The sequence below is a fragment of the Lichtheimia ornata genome (genome assembly GCF_029851405.1).
Source record: "Lichtheimia ornata isolate CBS 291.66 chromosome Unknown scaffold00030, whole genome shotgun sequence".
Taxonomy (NCBI): Eukaryota; Fungi; Mucoromycota; class Mucoromycetes; order Mucorales; family Lichtheimiaceae; genus Lichtheimia; species Lichtheimia ornata.
In genome coordinates, this window is record NW_026695350.1 from 218,110 (window position 1) to 241,998 (window position 23,889).

General features: G+C 43.7%; 7 protein-coding genes and 1 non-coding gene across 8 annotated transcripts; 1 reads left to right on the plus strand and 7 right to left on the minus strand.

Moving 5' to 3' along the window:
- Positions 1 to 679: 679 nt before the first annotated feature.
- Positions 680 to 2,805, minus strand: O0I10_006678 (uncharacterized protein; the record flags this gene model as incomplete). Its single annotated transcript, XM_058486705.1, has 2 exons — positions 680 to 2,031; positions 2,112 to 2,805. The coding sequence occupies 2 exons, from the start codon at positions 2,803 to 2,805 to the stop codon at positions 680 to 682; spliced, it is 2,046 nt and encodes a 681-aa protein (XP_058342527.1).
- A 4,433-nt stretch (positions 2,806 to 7,238) lies between these two features.
- O0I10_006679 (uncharacterized protein) lies at positions 7,239 to 7,514 on the minus strand (the record flags this gene model as incomplete). The annotated part of the gene is made up of 1 exon (XM_058486706.1): positions 7,239 to 7,514. One exon carries the CDS (start codon positions 7,512 to 7,514, stop codon positions 7,239 to 7,241), a length of 276 nt encoding a protein of 91 aa, XP_058342528.1.
- Positions 7,515 to 11,109: 3,595 nt separating this feature from the next.
- Positions 11,110 to 11,565, minus strand: O0I10_006680 (uncharacterized protein; the record flags this gene model as incomplete). Its single annotated transcript, XM_058486707.1, has 4 exons — positions 11,110 to 11,147; positions 11,211 to 11,317; positions 11,380 to 11,503; positions 11,559 to 11,565. 4 exons carry the CDS (start codon positions 11,563 to 11,565, stop codon positions 11,110 to 11,112), a joined length of 276 nt encoding a protein of 91 aa, XP_058342529.1.
- A 79-nt stretch (positions 11,566 to 11,644) lies between these two features.
- O0I10_006681 (uncharacterized protein) lies at positions 11,645 to 11,893 on the minus strand (the record flags this gene model as incomplete). Its single annotated transcript, XM_058486708.1, has 1 exon — positions 11,645 to 11,893. One exon carries the CDS (start codon positions 11,891 to 11,893, stop codon positions 11,645 to 11,647), a length of 249 nt encoding a protein of 82 aa, XP_058342530.1.
- A 2,469-nt stretch (positions 11,894 to 14,362) lies between these two features.
- On the minus strand, positions 14,363 to 16,235 carry O0I10_006682 (uncharacterized protein; the record flags this gene model as incomplete). Its single annotated transcript, XM_058486709.1, has 5 exons — positions 14,363 to 14,372; positions 14,435 to 15,110; positions 15,174 to 15,269; positions 15,341 to 15,448; positions 15,509 to 16,235. 5 exons carry the CDS (start codon positions 16,233 to 16,235, stop codon positions 14,363 to 14,365), a joined length of 1,617 nt encoding a protein of 538 aa, XP_058342531.1.
- Positions 16,236 to 21,363: 5,128 nt separating this feature from the next.
- On the plus strand, positions 21,364 to 21,435 carry O0I10_006683. Its single transcript has one exon. It is a non-coding gene; the product is annotated as a tRNA-Glu (tRNA).
- Positions 21,436 to 21,621: 186 nt separating this feature from the next.
- O0I10_006684 (uncharacterized protein) lies at positions 21,622 to 21,978 on the minus strand (the record flags this gene model as incomplete). Its single annotated transcript, XM_058486710.1, has 1 exon — positions 21,622 to 21,978. One exon carries the CDS (start codon positions 21,976 to 21,978, stop codon positions 21,622 to 21,624), a length of 357 nt encoding a protein of 118 aa, XP_058342532.1.
- An 800-nt stretch (positions 21,979 to 22,778) lies between these two features.
- On the minus strand, positions 22,779 to 23,295 carry O0I10_006685 (uncharacterized protein; the record flags this gene model as incomplete). Its single annotated transcript, XM_058486711.1, has 2 exons — positions 22,779 to 23,082; positions 23,147 to 23,295. 2 exons carry the CDS (start codon positions 23,293 to 23,295, stop codon positions 22,779 to 22,781), a joined length of 453 nt encoding a protein of 150 aa, XP_058342533.1.
- Between the last annotated feature and the right edge of the window lie 594 nt (positions 23,296 to 23,889).

Below are 23,889 nucleotides of genomic sequence, written 5' to 3' on the forward strand. Positions count from 1 at the left end.
ACATGCAGGACACATTACATAGTCAAGCACAAAGGTGACTTTCTCTTTAGCTTAATGCCACATGTCTTTTTCCTAAAACCAATTCCATAATATATAAATGTGCATACATGCTATGGTCGCAATGGGGTTGTTGTCATTCTCAGGCCACGTGCATGTTAAATCCAAAACGCGTTCTGTACTAGAAATGATGGGTACCATTTATAGACAATGTCGATAGCTTTATGGAAGAGGGTAAAAACAACATAATGGGTTTAGTACTTGCAAGCGCTAAACGGGTATTGAGGGAAGGGGTTATGATGATGATGATGATGATGATGATGATGATGATGATGATTCGGTCAGGTGCATCCATTTGGGCATACGTATTGTACAGCAAGCACTGCTCTGTACCCTTATCTCCATTTTACATTGAGCCAAAGTCATCTTGGTGTCCTCCTAGTTTGGGCGTTATGCATAGATACGATATCGTGTTGCATCGCCTTGGCAACTCTACTACGTAAAGCACGATAGCTGAAATTTATATACATGTCAAATGAATCAGAGCCAAGCTCCTCCGACACAAAGTTGGCTAGCGTATGGAGTATCATTATTCCATGGATTCTTACTATTTGCTTTTTTCCACAGCATGTACGTGTTCCGTTTTTGTTACCAACTACATTTTATTATGCACGAAAGGATATCATGTAAGGTGGATGGTGGGAGAGCTGACCACTGTTATGTGACTAAAAGGGTAGGGCGGACCTGTAATAGAACAATCAGGTAACTTCTCACGTATCATGGATTTGATATCTTCATCAATGGGGTAATTGGTTGAGAGGTGCTGTAGATGACTACAACGTTGTAAGCCTAGTAAACCTGCTTGAGCCTCACGTATGTCTCCACTGATAATAAGGCGCTTTAGATTGGCGCAGCCACCAACTTGATACAAGATGCGATTTGGCACCATACCATCATTATGGAGATGTAGATCTTCCAAGCTTTGACACCCTTGACGAAGCGATTCAAACAACCTCACAAATGGCTCTGATGCGATATCATTGGTAAATAAATACAACGATGTCAGAGATTTCAATCCTCGAAAGCCGTCAATCAGCATGGCGTCTGCTTTATGGAGTCGTACATTGAGCACTTCTAAACGTGATCCACCTTTATCAGCCGTATAGTTGGCATGGTCTTTTACAAACTGTGACACGATGGCATCATAATCTTCAGAACGTTGGGTAGGATGAGTGGCGAAAGATACTGAGCGAAGGTGAGCGCATTTGGCCATTGCTTGTAATGTGTATTTATTCATTATATTGCCGTGTAGTGTAATTTCTTGCAAAAAGGGCGCACGCTGAATTATCCACGCGATGAAACTGGCATAAGATTCCATGTTGGTGTTTTCTGACACTGTCCACAAAAGTAGCCTTTTGAGCCGTGTGAATTCAACGCTACGATAGTTGTGCATAGCATCGGTCATGTTGCCCGTATGGGTCGTATTGAAATGGCCCCTGAGTGCCAATAATTGAAGTGTAGCATGATGGTGGATGATAAGAGGTGCAATGGCGTCAAGTGCAAATAAATGCCTGGTGGGTACGATTGAAAGAGAGACCAACCCTTGCTCTTCATATTCCTCAAACGTGAGATTTTGGTGATACGTGCTTGGACATTCACCATATCCCAAATGACGAATAGCTGGTATCCATGGGTCATCCACTGTCACGGGTCGTGAGCTGCCAACGATAGCCATATCCAATGCCCTCAAGCTTGGTAGGTGTTGCTGCAGCATCACCATGACCTGATCATCCACCGTCCCAATCACCGAGTACATCTCAAGCGTTCTTAACTTTGGGTAGGTCACCTTCAGGGATGAAATGTCGACTGCTGATTGGCAATTGAAGGAAACCAAATTCGGACATGTTGCCAAAATGTCTCGCAGCCGAATCGTATAATCGTTGTTGTGACCCAAAGGGGGCTTTTCATATATTAATGTCGTCAACGTCATGCCGATCAATGATAATCCTCCCATCGTTTCCTCAACGGTTGCTCCTAAATACAAAATACAAGGATGGCGTAAGTGTGTGCATCCATGCCATGTATATCCATCCCACCTTTCAATCCTCACGTACCATTTAGTTGCAACGTTGTCAAGCTTGTGAAGGGATACCTTTCCAAAAGTTGGCTCAATCTGCCGTCGCCGTAGTAATAGGTAAGTGATCGCACATGGTTGAATGACTGAATCACCATGTCACTGGTTTCCTCCAAAGCCATGATACTGTCCAAAGAATATTCAAGATGATTGGCTGCCATGATACGATGCCACCAATCCCATGACACCATGACGTATTCTCGTTGCTGTGGATACTTTTCGTCAACGTACAGCTCTTGGATAATACGAGCACTGATGTCGATAGGGAAGTCGCATATAAAATCTCTGCACCTTTCGCCCTGCTGCAAGGCCTTGTCTTTTGATGTGATGATGGTCTCGTACGATGGATCACGCTTATCCACACACTCCATTGCTTTTTCATACACGTGGACTGCTGTAATGTATCGTCCTTGTTCCATGTGGATGTATCCTTGGCACAGGTAACCGAGTGCTGACGCTGGATTCATTTCTTGCATTGTAGTTGCTGTCTCCAAGGCTTTGGCAAATTGGGCACAAGCAACGTACGATCGTGCTCGCATGTCAAGCAGATGGAGTCGAAGATTCTGTAATTCGTTGGCAATGGCGACGGTCTCCTGAATGACATGGGCGTGTTGACCTCGAGATGCTGAAGCGTGTAGGTTGTCTATAACGGCAAAGTCTATTGAGCGAGTCATGAGTGGAAAAAAGGGGGAGACCAACGAGAGCGAAATTACGTGGTTGAGGATCAGCACCAATGTTGTACCACGTTGCATGCAAATCACGTTGTAGACTTGACCCATCTTTTTTAGTTGTCAATGATATTTTTGGTGGCTCTCTTTTACTAACACCTTAGATACCTAAACCAATAAAAAGTAAAGGTCTTTGTTTAATGGCTTGCTTCCACCCTTGAGGAAAACGATACTTGTCTAAATGATTATCCTTGTGTCACATACGATGATATGGGAGAGGATGACCCCCTTTTGAGGTTCTTTGCGAGCACATTGAGGACGTCTTTGTTTGAAATCAATAAAGCATGGGAATGATACATGGTGTATGCAATGGTCAGTGTTGTTTTTAGATAACTTTGTATAGAGCAGTACACGAGATCCATCGCCTGTGTTTAATCATCACTTGCTTATTGGCCCATATCAAAAGTATTCAGAGCAGCAAAAGCGTGGCACCTATGGTGAACACCAAAGACCACGACATCCATTTTAACAGTGATGGTACCCCCTCCCACCTCAAATTATTACCATTGGTGCCGTTATCTTCTCTACAATATGATGCTGACCCAATTTATTGCATGTAGCGTTAAACTACATAGTACATTAGCAAGCAAGGATATCACCAACCACTATCCCAACCACAATAGCTCTTGCCGTATCCATGCGAACTTCCATAAATGTGTGCAATTCTCAAAGTTCCATGAATACATGCATAGCCATCTTGAACAAACATACCCATAAGATTCCATCATCTCTTTGTTAAGATGATGTTGTTGATGATGAGCAGTATCTTCATACAATTATACAATCTTTGGATACTACCACAGCTTCCACCATAAAATGACAACGTGCCAACGATAGTAACTATGCTCTTGACGTGTGTGTATGTAAGAAGCCGCAATTTGGTAATTGCACATTGTATCCCCTGGGCCTGGTTTATCTTTTTACTATCCAAGTTGTCACCATTCAGCACCACCATCGTACACACGCTGATAGAATGCTAATTATGGATACTCCATTTGCTGAGAAAAGGTTGACTGCTAAAGCAAAGGCTTGTTTAGAGTGTTGCAAAGCCCATGTGCACGTGTAACATCATAATCACGCCCAATCGCCATAGTGCTTAATCACTATACGTGGAAAAGCTATTATCCTACCGATATACCAAATTTGCCCTTCGCAATGTTGAGAAAGTGACCAATGAAGAATAAATAATTAAAGCGTAAGCATAATCACACGTCCCAATTCCAACGGACCAACACGCTTTTGGCACGAATCTGTAGAAAATTCATGGTTTTATAACCGAATACACAATTTCAGAGGAGGTTCATCTGTAGAATGATGAGGCAGCGAGAAAAAAGGATCGAAGGCTCCGGCTACAGCACACAATCCGCATGACATCCTAATTCCAATGGTACTACCAGATGCAGAAAGCATGGTTTTATAACCGTATACAAAATTTCTGGCAAGGTTGACTTGTAGAATAATGAGAAAATAAGGGGTCAGTGGTATGATGACACGTCTATGCTGTGTTTGAATATGATGTGGCTTTGTGTTTTGGGTATAAAAAAAAGTGCAGGGGGGTGAAAAACTTTTTTGTTTTTCTTTCCGCAGCTGTTGCTCCCACGGTCTTCAAAGGTAAGTTTTCTTTTCTTTTTTCTTATGTGTGGTGGTATGGGTGAGTGGATGGCGGTGGTGGTGGTGGTGGTGGTGGTGGTGGTGGTGGTGGTGTGTGTGTGTGTGTGTGTGCCACAGGTAGGTGAATGGATGGGCAAGAAGAGGGGATAAAGAGGAATGTGTATGGGTGAGAAGGGTGGGTAGGGGGGTAGTCTGACCACGACTATAACTTGGTCGTCCTGATAACGATGTGAGAGGTGTCCGTCTGCAATGACGTAAACTTGCGTCCTGATAATGACGTTACCACTATCCGTCTGACCACGACGTATACCTTGGACGTCCTGATAAACGATGTTAGAGGTGTCCGTCTTCAATGACGATAACTTGCATCCTGATCAAGATGTTAAACTAATTCGTCCGGAACGACGTTAAACTGGGTGCGGATTGCCAATCACCTCCCCGTGGTCGCACCTGGAAACCATCTTCATTGATGGGCTAAGAATTGGCACAGCTAGTTGTTTACTTTTAATAAATAAAGCTTTTCTTATATACAAACGCATCTATTATGGTCATCCTTTTATATAAATAATTCAAGGTCTATAGCCACATAGTCTTCTCTTTTGTATGTTGTAGCTTTTATATATATAAATAAACAATCATTGATCGACACATAGTGATAGTAATTATGTGGGTTGTTATGGGAGCAGCTATGTGAGAGGTTGTTGGGTGGTGCTGTTTGAGGAAAGGTGCATGGAGATGGGTCATTTTCATTTGTGTGCATCAAAAGGGTATGCGTGCGCCATGTACTCAGCTTCTCTTTGCTTGGTTCCATCCAGACTCGACAACAACACGATCGTAATTCGACATTGGGAAGGAGCTCATTAGCAAAGGTTGTCGGGTAGAGGGTGCCCATAAAGGCGAGCAACGTGTTAATAGAGTGTAAATGTAGACTTGCCTTTGTTGGCTTTGTATACTGATATGGGTGTCTTGTCACAGCTGTCGTGGTTCAGGAATGTCGACAATTTCAAGATTGAGGAGGAATGTGGAACGAGATTCTGCTCAAGAACGGCAACGAGTGCTCTGTTGAAGTAGGAAGCTAAAGCGAAGGTGCAAGGTTTGTAGCAAGGCATTGGTTGGCATGGACACCGTTCATTGACGAGCCTATTGGAACTAGCACCAGCAACTTTTATTCGGGCGTACCAATCACGTGAGGTCATAGCCGTGCAAGAAGATGAAAGGATACATGGACATGAAGAGATGCAGTACATGGTATGGATATACTTTGATGGCCCGTCAAGATGCAGCAACCATGGCAATGTTGACCGTACAACATTTCCTTGAAGCTTTCCGTATGGATATGGGAGAAGAGATACCGCTGTGAGCGATTACATGGGGATTGAATCAGGATGGTATGTACATGTTCCACAAAAGCTCTTTGAGGGGAGATGCTCGCGTATGGTTGCTAATGGCAGCTCTCTTGGGTTGTATGTCTTAGGCTCTTTATCAGTGATCCAAAATTGAGAACGCGGTTCGCCATCATGATTTGTCTCTTGGTTACGGCATCGTCGATACAGCTTCTCCTTTTCGCTTGTATTTGCTTCGGCATCCTCGTTGGACATCCATTCTTTCCTTCAACAATCCAAAATAGATAGGAGCTAGGTGCTCTGCCCATAGCAATCTTTGAATACAAATGGTTTCATCTTCATGTTCAGCCCTTGTGCGAGACGTTTGACAATAATTAAAGATCACTTGTTATTTAAGATCATGTTTCAAGCATAGTAAAAACCGTAAAGCGGGTCGTTACTCAAAACCTCACAATGAAATGCGGGGGTCTTTATTAGAACACCCATGCTCAGCATGGTCAAAGGTATCTTGTGTGCACGTTTCACGGTCATCATGGCCAATCGCAAATTTCGCGTTTGTCGATGCCAACCCAAAAAAAGTTTCAAGAGGTCGTTTTGGGCAGGTGGTGACATGGCCAAACATGAGATTGACGAGTTCAATCCTGAAACTGACACACAAGGTTGCTTGAGCTGGGCTGAGCACGGTGGTTGCAAAAAGAGCCCATGCTTCATTGACAGCTTTCGAGTTATGGATGGCTCTCTTTATGCTGTAAACATGATGCTATATGACAAAGTCGTCTTTTTCCATTGTCACGCATATAACCACTTATAGTGCAATAGCTGCAGGAGGCCGTGTTTGGGTAAGACAGCAAAGAAACCCGCATTAAAAGAGCAATGGATCATATGTATACGCCATGTCACAGTCATTCATACATTGCTAGCCATTAGCCAATTCCACCCAATCAAGACCATCATCGATTTCATAACGTATGAAAGATGCACCTGCTCCAAAGATTCACTTTGATGGTTTCATTAGATTGGTCCGAGCCAATTTGAGGAAATTATGGCCAAGTAACGGGTACATCGGTTCCAACATGCAACGTACACGGGTGTATGGAGTAGCCAAAGCCTGGTCTAAGCGTAGCTCATCCAAATTGGCTCGGATCAATGTGATTAAACCATGGATCTGAACCTTGGAGCAGGCGCATTCACCACACGTTATCAAACCCACAATGGGCTCAATTGGATGGAATTGGTTAATAGCATCCAATCTATGAACGACCATCAGACACTGGACCCATATCATCCATTGCTGTTTTAATCCTTTTTTCTTCGCTTTCGTACACAAACACCGCCTTTCGCACCTATCTCACTATAAATGTACATATGAGTCACAATCGAAAAAGACCCACGTTTATAATAGCAAAACATACACGCACCTGTAACTCAAAACCTTTCAATGAAACATGGGCTCTTTTTGATACCAGCATGCTCAGCATGGTCGAAACTACCTTGTGCGAAAGTTTCAGGATCGAACTCGTCAATAGCAATTTTTGCATTTGTGGATGCCAGCCAAAAAGTTTCTGGAGGTCGACCTGTTTTCATTTTGGCGGGTGGTGACATGGCCAAGTTGGAAATTGACGAGTTCGATCCTGAAACTGGCACACAAGGCTGTTTGAGCTGGGCTGAGCATGTTGGTTCCAAAAAGAGCCCATGCTTCATTGTGGCATTTGGAGTTATGGCTGGCGTTATGCCGTAGATATGATCCTATATCAAAAGTTGCCTTGGCTCATTCTCAATTACCTCAATCATACTATAATAAATCGGAAGCTGCAGCTGGATCTGTTTGTATTACAAAGGCAAGCAGATGCGATCAAGATCGATAACGAGCACGAGCCTAAAAGACTTGCAATCGAAGTACCATAATAACAACCCCACCTTGAAACAAGATTGAACACACAGAAAACACGATTACTAACGCGATTGCCTTTTATTTATACAGCTTTCCTTATGTCCGATATCAATAATACTATTATCCTCCTACATGCGATGTCACGTGTTTCACCCTCGGTCTATGGATCTTGCTTTTAAATGTTGTACCTTATATAGATGAGTGCCGCAACATTCATTCGGGCACCTCTTTAAAGGCAATAATAGTAAAGCATGTTGTCATGGAGACATTGGTTGCGATAGCGGTGTGTATGTTGCATGCATGTGATGTATCATGGGCAGCGGCTGATTTCGATGTGTTTGTGTCAAAGGGGTGATTTGTCTACTCAGCTTCTCCTTGCTACTTCTTATCCAGACCTCACAACAAGCGCGATCGTGGTTCGACATGGGAGCCCCTCATTAGTCAACTCCATATGCGCAAGGGTGTCAATGAAGGTGAGCAACGTGCTGATAGAGTGCAAATGTAGGCTTGTCCTTGTTCACTGTGTATACTGATATGGTTGCCTTTTCACAGCTTTCTTGTTTCCGGAATGTCGACAATTTCAAGATTGAGGAGGAATGTGGAAAGTAATTCTGTTCAAGAAGGGCAAAGGGTACACTGATGATGGGGTAAGCAAGGTGACTGGAAACGTGTGTCGCAAAGCGATTCATTGATGTGCTCTATTGGCGTGCTTGTTGTACTCAATAGCAGCAACCTTTATCCGCGACTCGATCACGTGCCAGCAAGGCAACAACAGAGCATGGGAGGATGTTTCGGCTTACGGTATGTACAAAGAGCAGTGGTGCTGAAGGAAGGCAAGGGAGTGGATCATAGGAGGATGATTAATGGGTGAAAACAGCATTAGCAGCAACCGTGTTCATGAGGTTTATCTGTATGTACCTGCTACCTGGCAACACGGATATAGTGCATGGCAACGAGAATTACATTGACACGTGGATCGATACAATGCTACGAATCACCATCAGCCGCTTAACCTTCTGCAAATGTACCACAAGACGGCATGGCAAGCGATGACATTCATTGTGTTGAATCATCACGTCGTGACGCTTTTCATTGGTCGCTCTTTAAGGTACGTCTTCAAGTACATATGTAAGTGGTGCGTTAAGTACTAATGCATGCTTTTTTTTTACTAATTCGCTTTGCTGGTACCTGTACGCGCTTTATCTTCATCTCCTACATGAACCTCAACAATTTGCAACCGCTTGACGATTACACCTATTCAGCATAACGACTGCGACCAATTGATACGGCTCATGTTGTTCAAGACCTGGTGTCCAAAGGTGTCGTGTTGACTGTTGCAAAGGGTACGTTACAACGCTATATGGTTTGAAGGAGTTACTAAGACGCAAGCAGGTTGATGACCTTGAAATAGATACACAACGCATAAACACAGGCATCTGTACGTGGAAAATATGGGGCAGGAGACGCTTGCAAAGCATACACTGGTTATTAATTCATACTGCTCATCATCATCATCATCATCCATAGGAAATCTTCGAAGCCCGCTTGTCGTCTTATATGGTGAATGGGATTGTTTCAGCACTCGGATTACTAGGGAATGATCGCAAGCTTCATGGCAACTTTAGTCAGCAGGACCCGGCGGCCATATACAATCATCTGTTTGAATCCATTGTGTTCCATGGCAACGGCTTACGATGCTACGCATGTTTTGGATTTCACCTGTATATATGGAATTGGGAAAGGCAGTATGATGGTGATAGTTTCGGTTATTCAGGTAGGCTTGGATGATGGGCTTTTTTTTGTATATCCTTGGTCAAAAAGATTGCTGGCACGTATTTGTGCACTCCATCATGAGTTTAGACATGCTGAATGAAGCCCTGATCGGTTTGGTGATGGCTCGTGGGATTGCAATACTGATGGATTGTATATGTTAATGGTTCGCTGGTGGTATTAAGATAGTTTTGGGACCCATCAAAATAAAAATACGATATACTGTCAGTGCAATAATAGCTGTGACTAAGAAAGGACGTCGTGCATAATGCTAGCTGCGTAACAAACTAATGGCAAATGGCGAAGCTGCAATGTACATAGTCAAGCGCGAAAGGATAGCTTCCATATAGAGTCGTTAAGTACAATATGGAGTGAGTGTTGTCGTAACAAAGAAAAGAAAATCATTGTTCACTGAGACACGAGTGGTCAAGATATTTATGCTGGGATGGGAATTAAGCTTGATGCTGGTGATGGTGATGAATCTAGTAAAAGCGTCTACGACCGAATCAAACAAGACTTTATCTAAAGGGATATCAACTATGCCGTTGGAGGTAGTAGCCTTTGCGCTCATTCACCAGTTCGAAGGAGGGGGATTAATTCATCATATCAACTTGGTCTTTGTCGTTGTGTTTGCGTCTTAGCTAGTGGATTTTAGATGCTGTGATCCACTATGCTAGATTTAGCAACAAACAGAGGCCATACCATGTCGTTGTTTTTCTCTATCAGGATATACCTGAACTAAAAACTAATCATGCATGCTGCATCATACGCAGCATTATCACCATTTGAATGTTGATGCTTCGTCCATATGCTCTTGTGTAATGCAAACTATGATCTACTATAATAAATTTGGCACGCTTTATTATGCATACGTTTATAGATGAATATACGATATTATTACAAGCAGTATTATTGATACAAGCAGTATTATTGATACAAGTAGTGTAGTAATTTATACATCTAGCAAGGCATGGACGACTACCACCAGTCTACAAGTGCTCCCACCACCAAAGAGCAATGCCTCCATAATAGGTTGACGAGAGCTGTAAGCCAGCCGTCTTTTTCCACAGTATAGTGCCTAAATGCAGCATCCACTATCATATGCTCCGGGTATTAGTATACATGCTGGCAAAGGGCAACTCGCATCCTTCATACTTACAATGACCTTGCCAATATACATTTTCCACTGTATGCTTGTTTCCAACCATTGGCAATTGATAGAAATGATTCTTCGTCCTTGCTTCAGTGCTCCTCATTGATGTTTGATGTTCTTGATTGGATGTTGTGCCATCAGCTTGATACGCCATCATTGGATTGAAAGCAGCTTTGATGGGCATAGTGATCAGTCTATGGATGATGATATTAGCAATAGCAGGATAAAGAAATGACCAGAATCTACTTACCCATTATGATGGGGAGCACGTATATGCTTTTGAGTATTCTTTCACTTGTGCCAACGTAAGGCCGTTTGTGGTCAACCCGATACCAGCGTGATCCTAGTTCTCCTAGCACAGTTCTTGCAAGTCCCACTTTTCTTCTTCTTTTCTTCTTTTTCCTTTTTGTTTCTACGTACGAGCCCACAATGAGAATCCACTTTTCATCCTTGATAATCTCAATCATATACATACCCTTCTTTCAGGCTCTCTTCTTCTTGATGATATTGAATGCCAATCCTTATTTGAGTGATGGTCGAGATTGTTGAGCAGATTCAGCACGGCACCCAACGGCCAGGCGACTCTTAATCGGTGGACGCACGGTGCCCTGTGACCCTGAACGACAAAGCGATGCATATCCTCCAGATTGGTCTTGATGCCATTGACGTTTGTTTCGAGGCATGGTTGTTCTATAATACCTTTGTTAGTACATGGACCTTGTATATAACCCAATTCACCCAATGATACTTACTTTGATGTTTGTGATTGTGATTGATAGAGCGCTTGAGTGAAATGATTTGTGAACGTGTATGCGCGTAAAAGAGAGAGAGAGCCATAGATTGATTTCTTTTCATATATGTGGAATCGTGCAATTGCTGTGCATAGGAAATCCAGAATCGATTGCCAGGACCGATTTGATATGGTACAGACATTCCATGATTGCATCTATATGATGCTATGTATGTATGGTAAGCGTCATGGCAACAGGTGTGCTTTCGAATCATATACATACGTTTTTAATGGTCGATCCTTGGTCGGTTTGTTCTTGACTTTGACCGCAATGTCGACCATGTTGATTTGGTAATGGTACTTCGGTCCTCGTCATGTTGTCCATAACCATGAATGAACCGCCAATGATTGGAAAAGGTCCACAGGCCACCAGGCATCCTTAGATTGATATAAAGTTGTGAAGAAGATCCAGCCTTGAGTGATGATACCAATCGTAGTTGATATCGCAAATGCTCGTGCGACGCCATACGACCCATGTGTATATGAATTCATAGGCTTCTTGATCACATAGTGTGTAGAATGATGAAAAGATCCAATATAACGTCATAGCACGTGCAATGGTTCCAATTCGTCCCCCATTTGAAAGCGTAGTAAGGGATAATATGCTCCAGCCACCAAGAGATGAAAAGTCCTCCTCATCCGCTACCACATGTGTGCTGTGAGAACGCGATCACCGCCAATAACGACTTCTGAAGATGCCAATAGCGATTCCTTCCTCCATGTCACTGAGTTGTAATATCCTGTTGATGCCGAATTGTAATAGGTAAGCCTTCTCAGAAAACCATTTGATGCACATGCCGCCAAAGGGATGCCATGGCAACGTAAAGAGACACCTGCAGTTGTGCCGAGGTTCCGCCATGTGACATAAAGCCATTGTCATAGTTGTGTGTTGTCAATCAGCCCAAGTGATAAATGCCACCAGTGTCCAAAAGTCCCTCGTGATAATCCATTCTTGATGCCATAGGTATGAAGCTTCGCAATTGCAGCGATACCAACCGTGTAGTGACAAAGTCAACACCTTCATCATTGCCATTCCATCGCTGTGCTCGTGATTCTTTGTCGCATATAGAGTACGAGAGGCCAACTCCTCATTGCGTTGTAGTATCGCGCCAAATAAACCACATGGACGCCACTTTGGTTGTTGCCATATGATTGTATTGCTCCCGCCACAATAATTCCATTATAAGGAGAACGTTTTGAGCGCCATCTTGATCGCATAGCCATGTATCGTATCACAGAGAGGAGCACCAAGTACTGAAACAAGCAGGATCGTATTCACGTGGACGAAAGAGAATAGCTGCATCGCAATGAATCGCCTTATCGAACAAACCAACAGAAGCTCTTGTGCCTTGTTTCCATGTGTGAATTCACTGCCACCACCAAAGCCGATTAACGATAGAGACCCATTGTGCCTTGAACGATGATACCAAATGACCCTAGTAGAGAATGCCGCCAATAGAAGGGAAAAGAGCTCGTCTCCTCTGTAGCCATGCCAACAAATGGGTGCCGCCAATAAATGAAAAACAATTTCCTATGCCTTGTCACCTTGCTGATAACTGTGTTCAAGTTGGGTAACGATGCCAGTGGGATCAAAAGGTACTCCTTTGGTCTGTAGCCATGACAATGAATGTGTCCAAATAGGTAGTAGCGCGAATGTGAAATGCAGTGTCCCGTGCCTTGTAGGCATGACGATAAATGTGTGCAAATTGGTAATAGCACTGATTCGAGTAATCTTGAAAAGAGACACCTTTTGCATTCAAGTCATGCAACACCCACTTGGGATATAATGATGCCAAAAAATAAAGAGTGAAAGCTTGAATATTGTAGGCATGACGACCCAAGTGTACAGCTTGGTGATGGCACCAGTAAAAAGAAAAGAAAACTCTTGCACCTTGTTGCCATGACAACGATGTCTCCATAAGATTGTGCCATTGATAAAAAGAAAAGAGAACCCTTGCGTGTGTCCAATGGTATTCGCCATATGCGTAAGATCCGAATCGGTGGCAATACCAATAAAAAGAAAAGAGAACTCCTGTCCTCCGCGACAGCAGCCGCCGCTAATACCAAGCGTCCCAAAAGGGCCCAAGGCCTATTGTCAAGGGATACATCCATTAGCATTTTGAAAAGAAGTACCCATTTTTGCTTGAATACATACCATAACGCGTGACCAAAGCCTGTTCACAGGGACACCCCACAGAACCAGAAGCAAGACGTGGCATGTCATCCCAGGCACATCCAGCCCATGTGCGATGAATGAAAGAGATCGACATGCAGGTTTCTTTCCCTCCCACGGATCCTTCAGAGTCTTATCCTCTGCACCAAGGGCACCGGAACCAACGACGCCCAATCTCATCCAAGTCCAGCCTATGATGCCAATCATCCATGTCTTGATGTTCCTTTTCAAGTACCCACTTCAAAGATGATTACCGCTTGTGCCAAAACATGATCATCCAACATGTAAAGGCGGTTGCACTATGCAGGGACACATCATGATAGCAATAACCATGATGGCCCCCACAACATGAAACGATATTGTGTGAGTAAATGGATTACAAGTCATAATGTAAAATACTTTGACGTACCTTTTCATAAACAAATCCAATACCTCAGTGGGTAGCGTTGATAAATAGACCATGAGAGGACGTAGGAAAGCATGGACTTACTCATAGCTTGCTGGAACATGGGTAGAGATTGGACTTCTCGTTGGCTCTTACAGCACCCAAGGTAGCGTCATCGATGACCATCCAGATCCTCCCACCGCGAAACCTACATGCCGACTCTCTCACTCACCACACACGAGACTGAACGTACCTGAGAATCATCCACACCTTGAATCTGGACTGCAGGGTATCCCATCCATAACCGAAAACAAAGCCCCAAGAGGGAGCGAGAGAGAGCACCAAAACCATAGCCTCCAAAGGCAAGGCACAAGAACAAGGGAGGCACTAAGGCACCCTAAAATAGAAAAGTAGTGTAAGTATCATTGTGTAATACATATCAGTGATATAGCAATTTACCAGATGTCCTCCCATTCCTCATTGTCATCATCGTCATCATCCTCTTCCTCTGCCACAGCCCCCAACTCACGCAACAACTCAGCAAGTGCAGCTGCATCTTCAGCTCTCATGGTGGGCTGTGGCATTGCTTGCTGTAATGCACCACGTGGTTGCGGACGTGGTGATGGTGGTCGTGTGGTTTTGCGGGTGTTGATGGTGGAGGTATCGGAAGAGATGGGAGTAGGTGTAACGCGAGGTTGATTGGTGGTGGTAAAAGGACGAGGACGAAAAGCGAGTGTTGCAAGGGTGACATGAGGAGTGGCGGAATTAGTGGTAACAGTACAAGTAGTAGGATGACGATGATGTGGTGATGATGCGGTGACAGGAGTGACAAAACGAGTGCTAGTGGTAGGTGTGGTGCCGGTAGCGGGTGGTGCCATAGATGTGGTTGGCATAGAGATAGTGGTTGGCATAGAGGGGGTGGTGGTTGTCATAGGAGCGGTAGTAGTGATAGGTGTTAAGGGATTGCGGATCGTGATGTTGGTGGTATTAATGGTGGTCATGGCGCTGGTAGTGGTGGGATTGGTGACAGGAGTAACGATTGTAGGCTCAACCTCCATTGGGATTGGCGTGGGTGATGGTGGAGGTGATGGTTGAGGTGTTGCGGCTTGTGAGGGAGTTTCAAGGAAAGGCATATCTAAGTAAATGGAGTAGATTAGATATGTAAGCACATGTAGAGTCGATATAGAAATATACTTACCAACATCAATAGGGTCGTCGTCATCGTCGTCGTTAAGGAAAGCAGGGAAAGGAGGGAAAGTCAAATTGGCAAACATGATGGAGATGATATCGGCATCTAGAAAATATCGTTCCATGTCAGCATACATACATCAAAGCGATCCTTTTTGGGGTCACGATAGCACTTACCAATCTCCATCAATTCAACGGGTTCTTCATAGCGCCTATCAAAAGGAGGAGCCATATAGGCATCCTCGTCAAAACGATCCTCCACGCTCAAGTGGTACATCAAGAAGGCTATATGAACCATTTGTGAGAGGGTTGTATAAAAACATATGTTTATACAAGGGTACATACCAAGTTCGTCATCAACATCATCATGATCACCATCATCACCAACAAAAGGAACATCCTCGACAGGAGCAATAGGAGCAGCAGGAACGGGTTCACCCACCACAGCAGGAACAGGAGGAACACCATCACTGGGAACAGTACCACCAACTTCAGGCACAACAACAGCACCAGCAGGGACAAAAGCAACCTCAACAACGCCACGAGCAGAGTCGGAATCACGATCAACACCAACGGGAACACCTTCACCAGCAGCAAGAACAACTTCTTCAACACCAGGAACAACACCATCGTCAACAGCAGCAGGGACATCTTCTTCAACAACCTTCTCAGCAACTTCAGCAACAGCACCAACATCTTCACCTCCCAAACCAGTAACACCACAAGAGACAGCAACAGCAGAAACAGCACCACGAGACGAGACAGCACCAGCAACACGAGACGAGACAGCAACACCACCCAAACGAGGGCAAACAGGCAAGTTGGTGATCAAAGTGGGATTTGCATCAACCACTTGAGAAACGCAACTGAAATCAGCAATGGCCAACCACTTCTCCAAATACGCAGCAACCGAACACCAAACGTAGTAATAAAAAACGGCGAGACAAGACAACACCGCAAGAGGGAGAGCAAGTTCCAGAACCAGTAGGACGGCCAAGTAAAGGAAAAGGGCAATTGGGAGAAGCCATGGAAACGTAAGGAAGAAGGCACAAAGAAAAACGCAGAGGAGCATGTTGAAAAGTAAACAGAGTGCGAAAGAGAGAGGAGTTAATTCGTTGCGGTGGAAACGTACAATTTAATACACGAGGCCACGTCACCCCATTTCACCCCATTTCACTAATGCATTGCCATGATCCTTCTCAATGGAGGTTCGAATCGGTAAACAAGTGTGTCTTTATTGTCTTTATATAGCGTACTCATCAACTAGTATAGTTGTCATAGTGACAAGGTGGTATTATTTGGGATAGCTGTATTATAGTGATACCGCAATATGAGCCTTGGTCTTCTTCATTCAATCTCCCTCTTTTCATTGACCACATATATGAACCTTTATTACGTGAATGGCTGTGATTATGTGTATGTTGCAAGTATGCACGTAGGGCTGTGACTAATTTCCATGCCTTTGTGACAAAAGGGTGCCTCCTTTACTCAACGTCTCCTTGCTGCTTTTTATCCGGACCAAAGACAACGCGATCGTGGTTCGACATGGAAGCGCTCATTAGCAACCGACATGTACGAGAGGGTGCCAATGAAGGTGCGTAACGTGATAATAGCATGCAAAAGCCGACTTGCCTTTGTTCGTTGTGTAGTCTGATATGCGTGTCTTTTTACAGCTTTCTTGGTTCAGGAATGACGACAATTTCAAGATTGAGGAGGAATGTGGAAAGAGATTCTGTTCAAGAAGGACAAAGTTTGCACTGGTGATGGGGTAAGCAAGACGACTTGGAAGATGTGCAGCAAAGGTTACTCATTAATAACTGCTCTATAGGCGTGCTTCTTGTAACCAACTGCAGCAACCTTTATCCCGCAACTCGATCACGTGACAGCATCCCAAAGCGAGAGGAAGAAAGGCTTCTCGACTACTGGAGGTGGTATGTACAATGTAGAGCAAAGCCCAAGGGGTATGATGGGATCACAGGATCGCGATTAATGGATTAAAGCAAGGTCCCCAAAGCATTGTGAACATTGGATTTGTTGATACCCGCTGTATGGATACATTGGATGGTAACAAGAATAGCATATGTGCAATGGAGATGCATTACGTAATGCTGATGGGTTTGATTATCATGAAAGGTACCTCAAGACCACGGAGAAACTGACCACATTCATCGTATTGGATCATGGTGATAAATGGTATGTTGGATTTACTTTTCATTGGTTACTTTTTACAGCATGTATTGGTGTATGTACAATTGATGTTGTTTTCCCTTATATCAATGAACGTCATTTTCTAGTTGTCATGATGAGGGATCCATAATAGCAATCTCTTCTTCGGATGATGCCACAGTACGCGTTGTCGACATGCTGTGATGAGATCTACACGTCAACAAGCCCCCTTTATTGAAACCTTGGCTATATTCGTTCGATGCTACGGTACTCCCTCTAAGGCCCTGAATGGATTCGTTGTCGCCCTTACCCATGCATCATCCATCAAAATATTGCTTGTCAGCCTCCGTCGGATGGCCTTAGGATCACCAAATACCTGATTTCAGTCACTGGTACTTACCTAATAGTCATTGTTCTCACAACACACCTCTAAGCAGCTTGCATAGTTACCAATAGCACCACAATGCCAAAGCAATGGTGTCGTTCGACTCCTGTTGGTGATGAACATACTTGCTATTACTTGAAAGGTAGCCAACAAAGCCATTCGATATGAACCATGCTCCGTAACAACAAAGCGAACTAAAACGACCTGCATGGAAACAGGCATTTGAAAAGGAACATCAAGACATGGATGATTGGTATCATAGGCTGGGCTTGGATGAGATTGCACGTCGTTGGATCCGGTGTTCTTGGTGCAGAGGATAAGACTTTTGAAGGATCCGTGCGGGGGATTGAAACCAGCATCTCGATTCCTTTCATTTATCAACCATGGGCTGGATGTGCTTTGAGATGACATCCCACGTCTTGTTCGTCGGTCTGTGAGGTCACGGGTTATGGTATGTTTTCAAGCATAAATGGGTATGGCTTTAAATGATGCTCATGAATTCCTCCTCTGTCGATAGTCGTTGGGTTCTTTTGAAGCAATCAGCATCAGCAGTAGCTGGTACTTTGGAGAACGGGAGTTTTCGGTTCTGGTCATTGGCGTCGTTACCTACATATTCAGCTCTTTAGCTTATGGCAACAGCATTGTGCACATTCAAGAGCTTTTTGGTCTTATCCATGGTGCCATACGTCTTGTACATCATTGGAATTGCTAGTTGCAACAAGGTGCTGGGGTCTTCCTTTGGTATGATTGATGTCATAGCAAGCTGACGACATTGATCGCTATGGTTTCAAGGCTCAAGTTATCATCTTCCTTTAATCGTCATGGTTATATACGAAGAGACCGCTTGCATGGCTAGAACGCACAATTTGTCTCGACGCGTGTTTACTGAATCGCTGTCATTACCAATTTGAAAACATTTGTCATCATGGAAGCAAAGCAGACTGCGCTTCTTGCATTATGTTTGTGCTTATCGTTTGGGTGCACGTCATCGTTATTGGTACAAACCAGAGGAGGTTGCTTTCTACTTTATCATCTCGGAGGCACTACCGATTATGGTTGTCATGGCTACAAGAGCCAAGGGGCCCTTTTTCACGCAATGGACTATGCGATTCATTGCTACGCAACTATCATCATCGCTGCTGGCATATGGGATCCCGCTTCATTTGGTGCATGGTGTACCTGGCTGTGGCATGATATGTGACTACTGGATCAAGATGCCTATTCGACAGGCTGCCTTTTTATTATTGACATTACGGTGGCATGCAGCAGCACGATGGTCGTATTGTGGAATCCCAAAAGAGGTTTCATGGTATTATGTGGCACAGTAATACACGGCAATCAGAGAGCTACCCATTGTCATCTGCACCCGTCAATGGATCATGAGCATAGCAACGCAATGGCGATGATGACGGCGTTTACTTTACCCATGGCCTAAACCATCTCGTGCATCAAGGTGTCTCTTCTCATTTATCAATATTGGGCCTTCGGCATTCTTAGTCGATCCATACTTCTTCATGTTACCAAAAGTGGAATTATGGCCAATGAGCTTTTGTAAACCGGTCGCATCTTTCGTTTGGCTTGCTCGGCAACAACGTCTAGGTGGGTCCACTTTATGTACGCCACATGACAAACCAAGACACAAGCATTGCTTTCGAAGACTTTGGGTTTACCTTTGGATGGAGCAACAAAATGGCTATCGATGCTATGATATTATACCATGGATTCCACCTCGACAATGACTATGCAGAGATGGCATTGCTATCTTTGGGCTGGAGATCTGTTTTAGACGCCCTTGTACCAAACACATACGACAATCATCTCAATGAAGCAGCATGATTACAATTGAAGGAAGACATGATGCCTATTTCGGCTAATGTGGTGGATATCGGTGATGAAACCTGTGGATAAGCTTGTTCAAGCAGGACATGACAACGTAAGTATACATTCAAGTGATCCAAGGAGCTACATTTGCGTTGGAGTAAGAAGGAATGTATATGCTACAGTTACTTCAGGTAGAGGATAGACGTTGCTGTCTCACTAGCTGGTTTAGCGTACCAATTACATTAGCGATAATAAAAAACAGCATTAAATCAAAACCAGGTTATTAGAATGAGTATGTTTGGCTTATGGGAGGACGTGATAAACGATTAAGATTGGATCAAGTAGGCTGATGCAATCCAGAAAGTAATGGACGTGGGTGTCTACCATTGAAATGACATGGCAGCTCTTTATTTACATTTATCCTAAAGGGGAATGTTGCATCAAGACATAAACCAGCAAATGGTAGAATGACAGTCTAGTTACATGATACCCTAAACGATATATGTATGCTTGGATCAAGCAGTAAAAAAGTTCATTTAGAGAGATCATGATCACTTTAGCAAATCGAATGCATGTTCGATAGGGAGACAAGGTATAATGCAATGCAGCACATAGAATGATATTCTTTTCTGTTGCCATGGTTACACCTTACGATTGTGGTTAAACATCTATGGAAAGAGGTTATGGGGTAGGTAGCCTGAACCATTGGCAAAAGGAACGACTATGGCTAAAACAATATGCAACATACATCGTGTTTGCTAGTATTACGAAGCGACAGAAAACAATGATAGGTAAACATGTACAGGGCCATTGTAAGCTGAAAGCATCTCAAATAGTAGTAAAATGCCTAATCTAATCCATATATAGGTTGATTGCATGCAATGCGTGATTCAATCCATATTATTGTTTCGTTAACCACCATCAGTGCATGTGGCAACATTACCATCATCCCCTTTTTTACCCTCATCATCTTTATTCTTATCCCCCTTCACGTCCATATCACCTGACTTGTCATTGTTGTCGTTTCAAAGTTGGTATTGCAGCTATATAGCATACTATAAGACCTGCTTTGGTTCGCTTGTAACGTACATCCGATCAAAACCGCTTACAATTGTGTTAGCTGTTTACCCTCTTGACAATCGTGGAGCTATTTTCATACCACATGGTTACATGAAGTGCTTGTGTTATTGTATAGGATATCCCAAAAGAAGTGGAACATGAGGACAATGATTTCGTGGTTAAGGTGCTTGTTTTTGTGGGTGATGATTATTTATTCGTGGCTAATAACAACTGAGTTCGTGGGTGGTGGTTTTTAGTTTCGTGAGTAACGCTTTTGGTTTCCTGGGCAGCGCCTTTTGAATTCGTGGGTGACCCTATTGGTTTCGTGGGTGCAGCTTTTATTTCATCAAGGATGGCTTTAATGTTCGTGGGTACCGCTTTCGATTTTGATGATAAGCTATTCTATGCAACAGCACACATCAATTAACAAGTCTTATGCAATGTTGACCAGCAATGCAGCGTATGAAACCTTTATCCTAATCCACGAAATCATTACCTCATGTTTCACTTCTTTTGGGAACTCCTGTAATACCGTCCCAAAAAGAGAAAAGGGAAAATAAGAACAATGGAAATAGAAGGAACAACAATTGGGGATCAGGCATTAAATACAAGTTACATGCATGGTATCGAAGACGAAACAACGAAACCGCATAATCACTTTTAGATCGCCTGGAGGTCATGCCATCATGCACGATCAAAGTTCCGCTTTAGGCAGATAGCGGGCTTATCAATCGCCGGCGAGTACAAAAAAATAAGAAGAAAAAAAACGTCCTCTATGGTCCAGTGGTCAGGATCCCTGTCTTTCACACAGGTGGCCCGGGTTCGATTCCCGGTGGGGGAATTTTTTCTTTTTGGCATTTGTCGTTATCGTTTTGTATCTGGCTGGAAGCCAATGGCCAGATTGTAGACGAATCGAAAAGTGGAAGAGAGTTGTCCTTTAATCATAAAGTGTTCTAACAATATATATACGTATACAAAATGATGGTATTGTAGTACTAAGGATATTGGGTGTGCTATTATATAAATGTCACGTGTTGAATGCTTGATCCTGCGACAATATCCCCTCCCGAAATTGTTGGTCGTCCTCGAACAAGATTTTGTGTGGTGTGAGCGTTGAAAGTTGTTGCCGAATGTTGGCTCTGGAGCTTGTTGGATCGTACCATGGTTGTGTAGGCGGTGACGAGTGAAGGTGAATTGGTCGAAGACGATCGGTATGAACCCACGAAGCGTACGTGTTGCTTTGCATGTCTTGAATTTGATACACGTGAGTGTCCAAGTTGCGAGCAAGGATGCGATATGGGCCTTTCCAGTTGTACTCCAAGCTGAATTTGTTTTCATGGCGGAGAAGAACATAATCACCAACATTGAATACTTGAGGTTTCATGATAGAATCCCATCGCTCTTTGTCATGTTTAGCGTTATTCTTGAGTCGTTGTTCTGCTAAGAGACGTGCTTCACGTAACGCTCAACAGCTGGTACACGGCCTTGAGCCAATGTTTCACGAGTTGGTTCCGCTTCCTTTTGTAGGCGGAAGGGATGAATGGTGGTAACTCATCGCCAGGTAATTTGGGTTGTTGACCATATACAAGATAATAAGGACTGAATCCTGTGGTGCGGTGTTTACGGACCTGGCATGCGAAAATAGCTTGTTGCACGTAATCATCCCAACGATTGATATCTCCATTAACGTACTTTCGGATCATTTGTTTAACAATTCCATTTGTGCGTTCGGCTTTGGCGTTTGTGCGAGGGTGAAATGCCGAGGTTAATTTGTGCTTGATTTTCATGCGTCCCAGGTAATGAGCGAGTGCATTGGACATGAAATTAGAACCGCGGTCCGTCAAAATCTCATTCATGCAACCGAACTTCAAGACGATCTCTTCATGTATGAAAGCTGCGATGGCATCACCAGTAGCGAAAGGGACAGCTCGTGCACAACACCAATTTGTTGCATAATCCACCGCGATCAAGAGCCATTTGTTTCCTCGAGCCGTAGTGGGAAGTTCACTCAATGAAATCCAGATGCCAGCGAGAAAGGAGGTGGAATGTCCAAGGTTTTCATTGGTGCATGATGAGTTTTTCTATCGGCATTTGCGGCAAGTTGGCATTGAGGGCAAGCTGCAAGCCATTCTTGTATATCCTTTCTCATGTGTGGCCACCACCAACGTTTTGTCATTAGATCGGTCACCGTTGCTTTGGCAGCATGTCCCACCGAGTAGTGAAAATCGGCAACAAGATCAGCTCGACGAGCAATAGTACGAAACGACGTTCCTCAATTTGGTCACCATTGAGTATCAAGCGGTATACTTGATTGTCCTTGACGATAAACTTATCCTTGTTCTCGTGCAGCAAGTCCTGAGAGAATCCGGCCATCGATCTTGAGCGGCGTAAACCTTGGCCAATCCGTGTCTTGTACCGATTCAATAGCATACAAGTATTCAGGCTCCATGGATGCTGTTCATCTGTGTGGCAAGCCGGTCCATCACGCCTTGACAATAGGATCAGGTATGCAATTCTCCTTCCCTGGTTTGTATCGTATGTCGGGTGAATACAGCTCGATTTCTCCAATCCATCGTAAGGCGCATGTTGGTTTCTTTTGGGCTCTGAAATACGTCAAAGGATTGTGGTCGGAGAAAACGGTATATGGTCTACCATCGATGAAACATCGCCAAGTACGTAACGCATGAATGATGGCTAACATCTCTCCCGCTGGAAAGTTACGGTAAGATATCGCTTCTCGCCTGATTGGATCTTTAAACGTTGATATCTCCGGCCCCAGCAATGTGACTGTGAAATGTATATCAATCGGAATATTTTGCTTCGGAGAGTCTACTGGCCACAAGTCACGTGAAATTTGGGCGGACCTCGATTTTTACCATTTAACGTGTGCATTAGGCTATTATATATGCTGGATCGCTATCATGTGCTATAAAGCTACAGTTTGGCAGTGTATGGTCTTATGAGATCACGATGTGATCATCAAATGTTTATTCTATATAGTCATGAATATCACTATCATCGCTTTCTCATCAGATGATCTTCATCATCAAGTTGATCTCACGAATTGAGCACTGCCACTGAGTCGTCAATACGTCGTCGACGACGTCGGTGACCATCTTCATGATGATCTATATATAACTTTAGTCATGAATAAAAAAAGTAAAAAAGGAGCTCGAGCTTACCCTCCAATATAGTATTGATAAGACTTTCAAAACCATCCTCATCTTGACCATCTTGATCGATTACCTCAGTCAACAATGATTGGGAGCAATACGTAACTGAACGAAGTGCTACC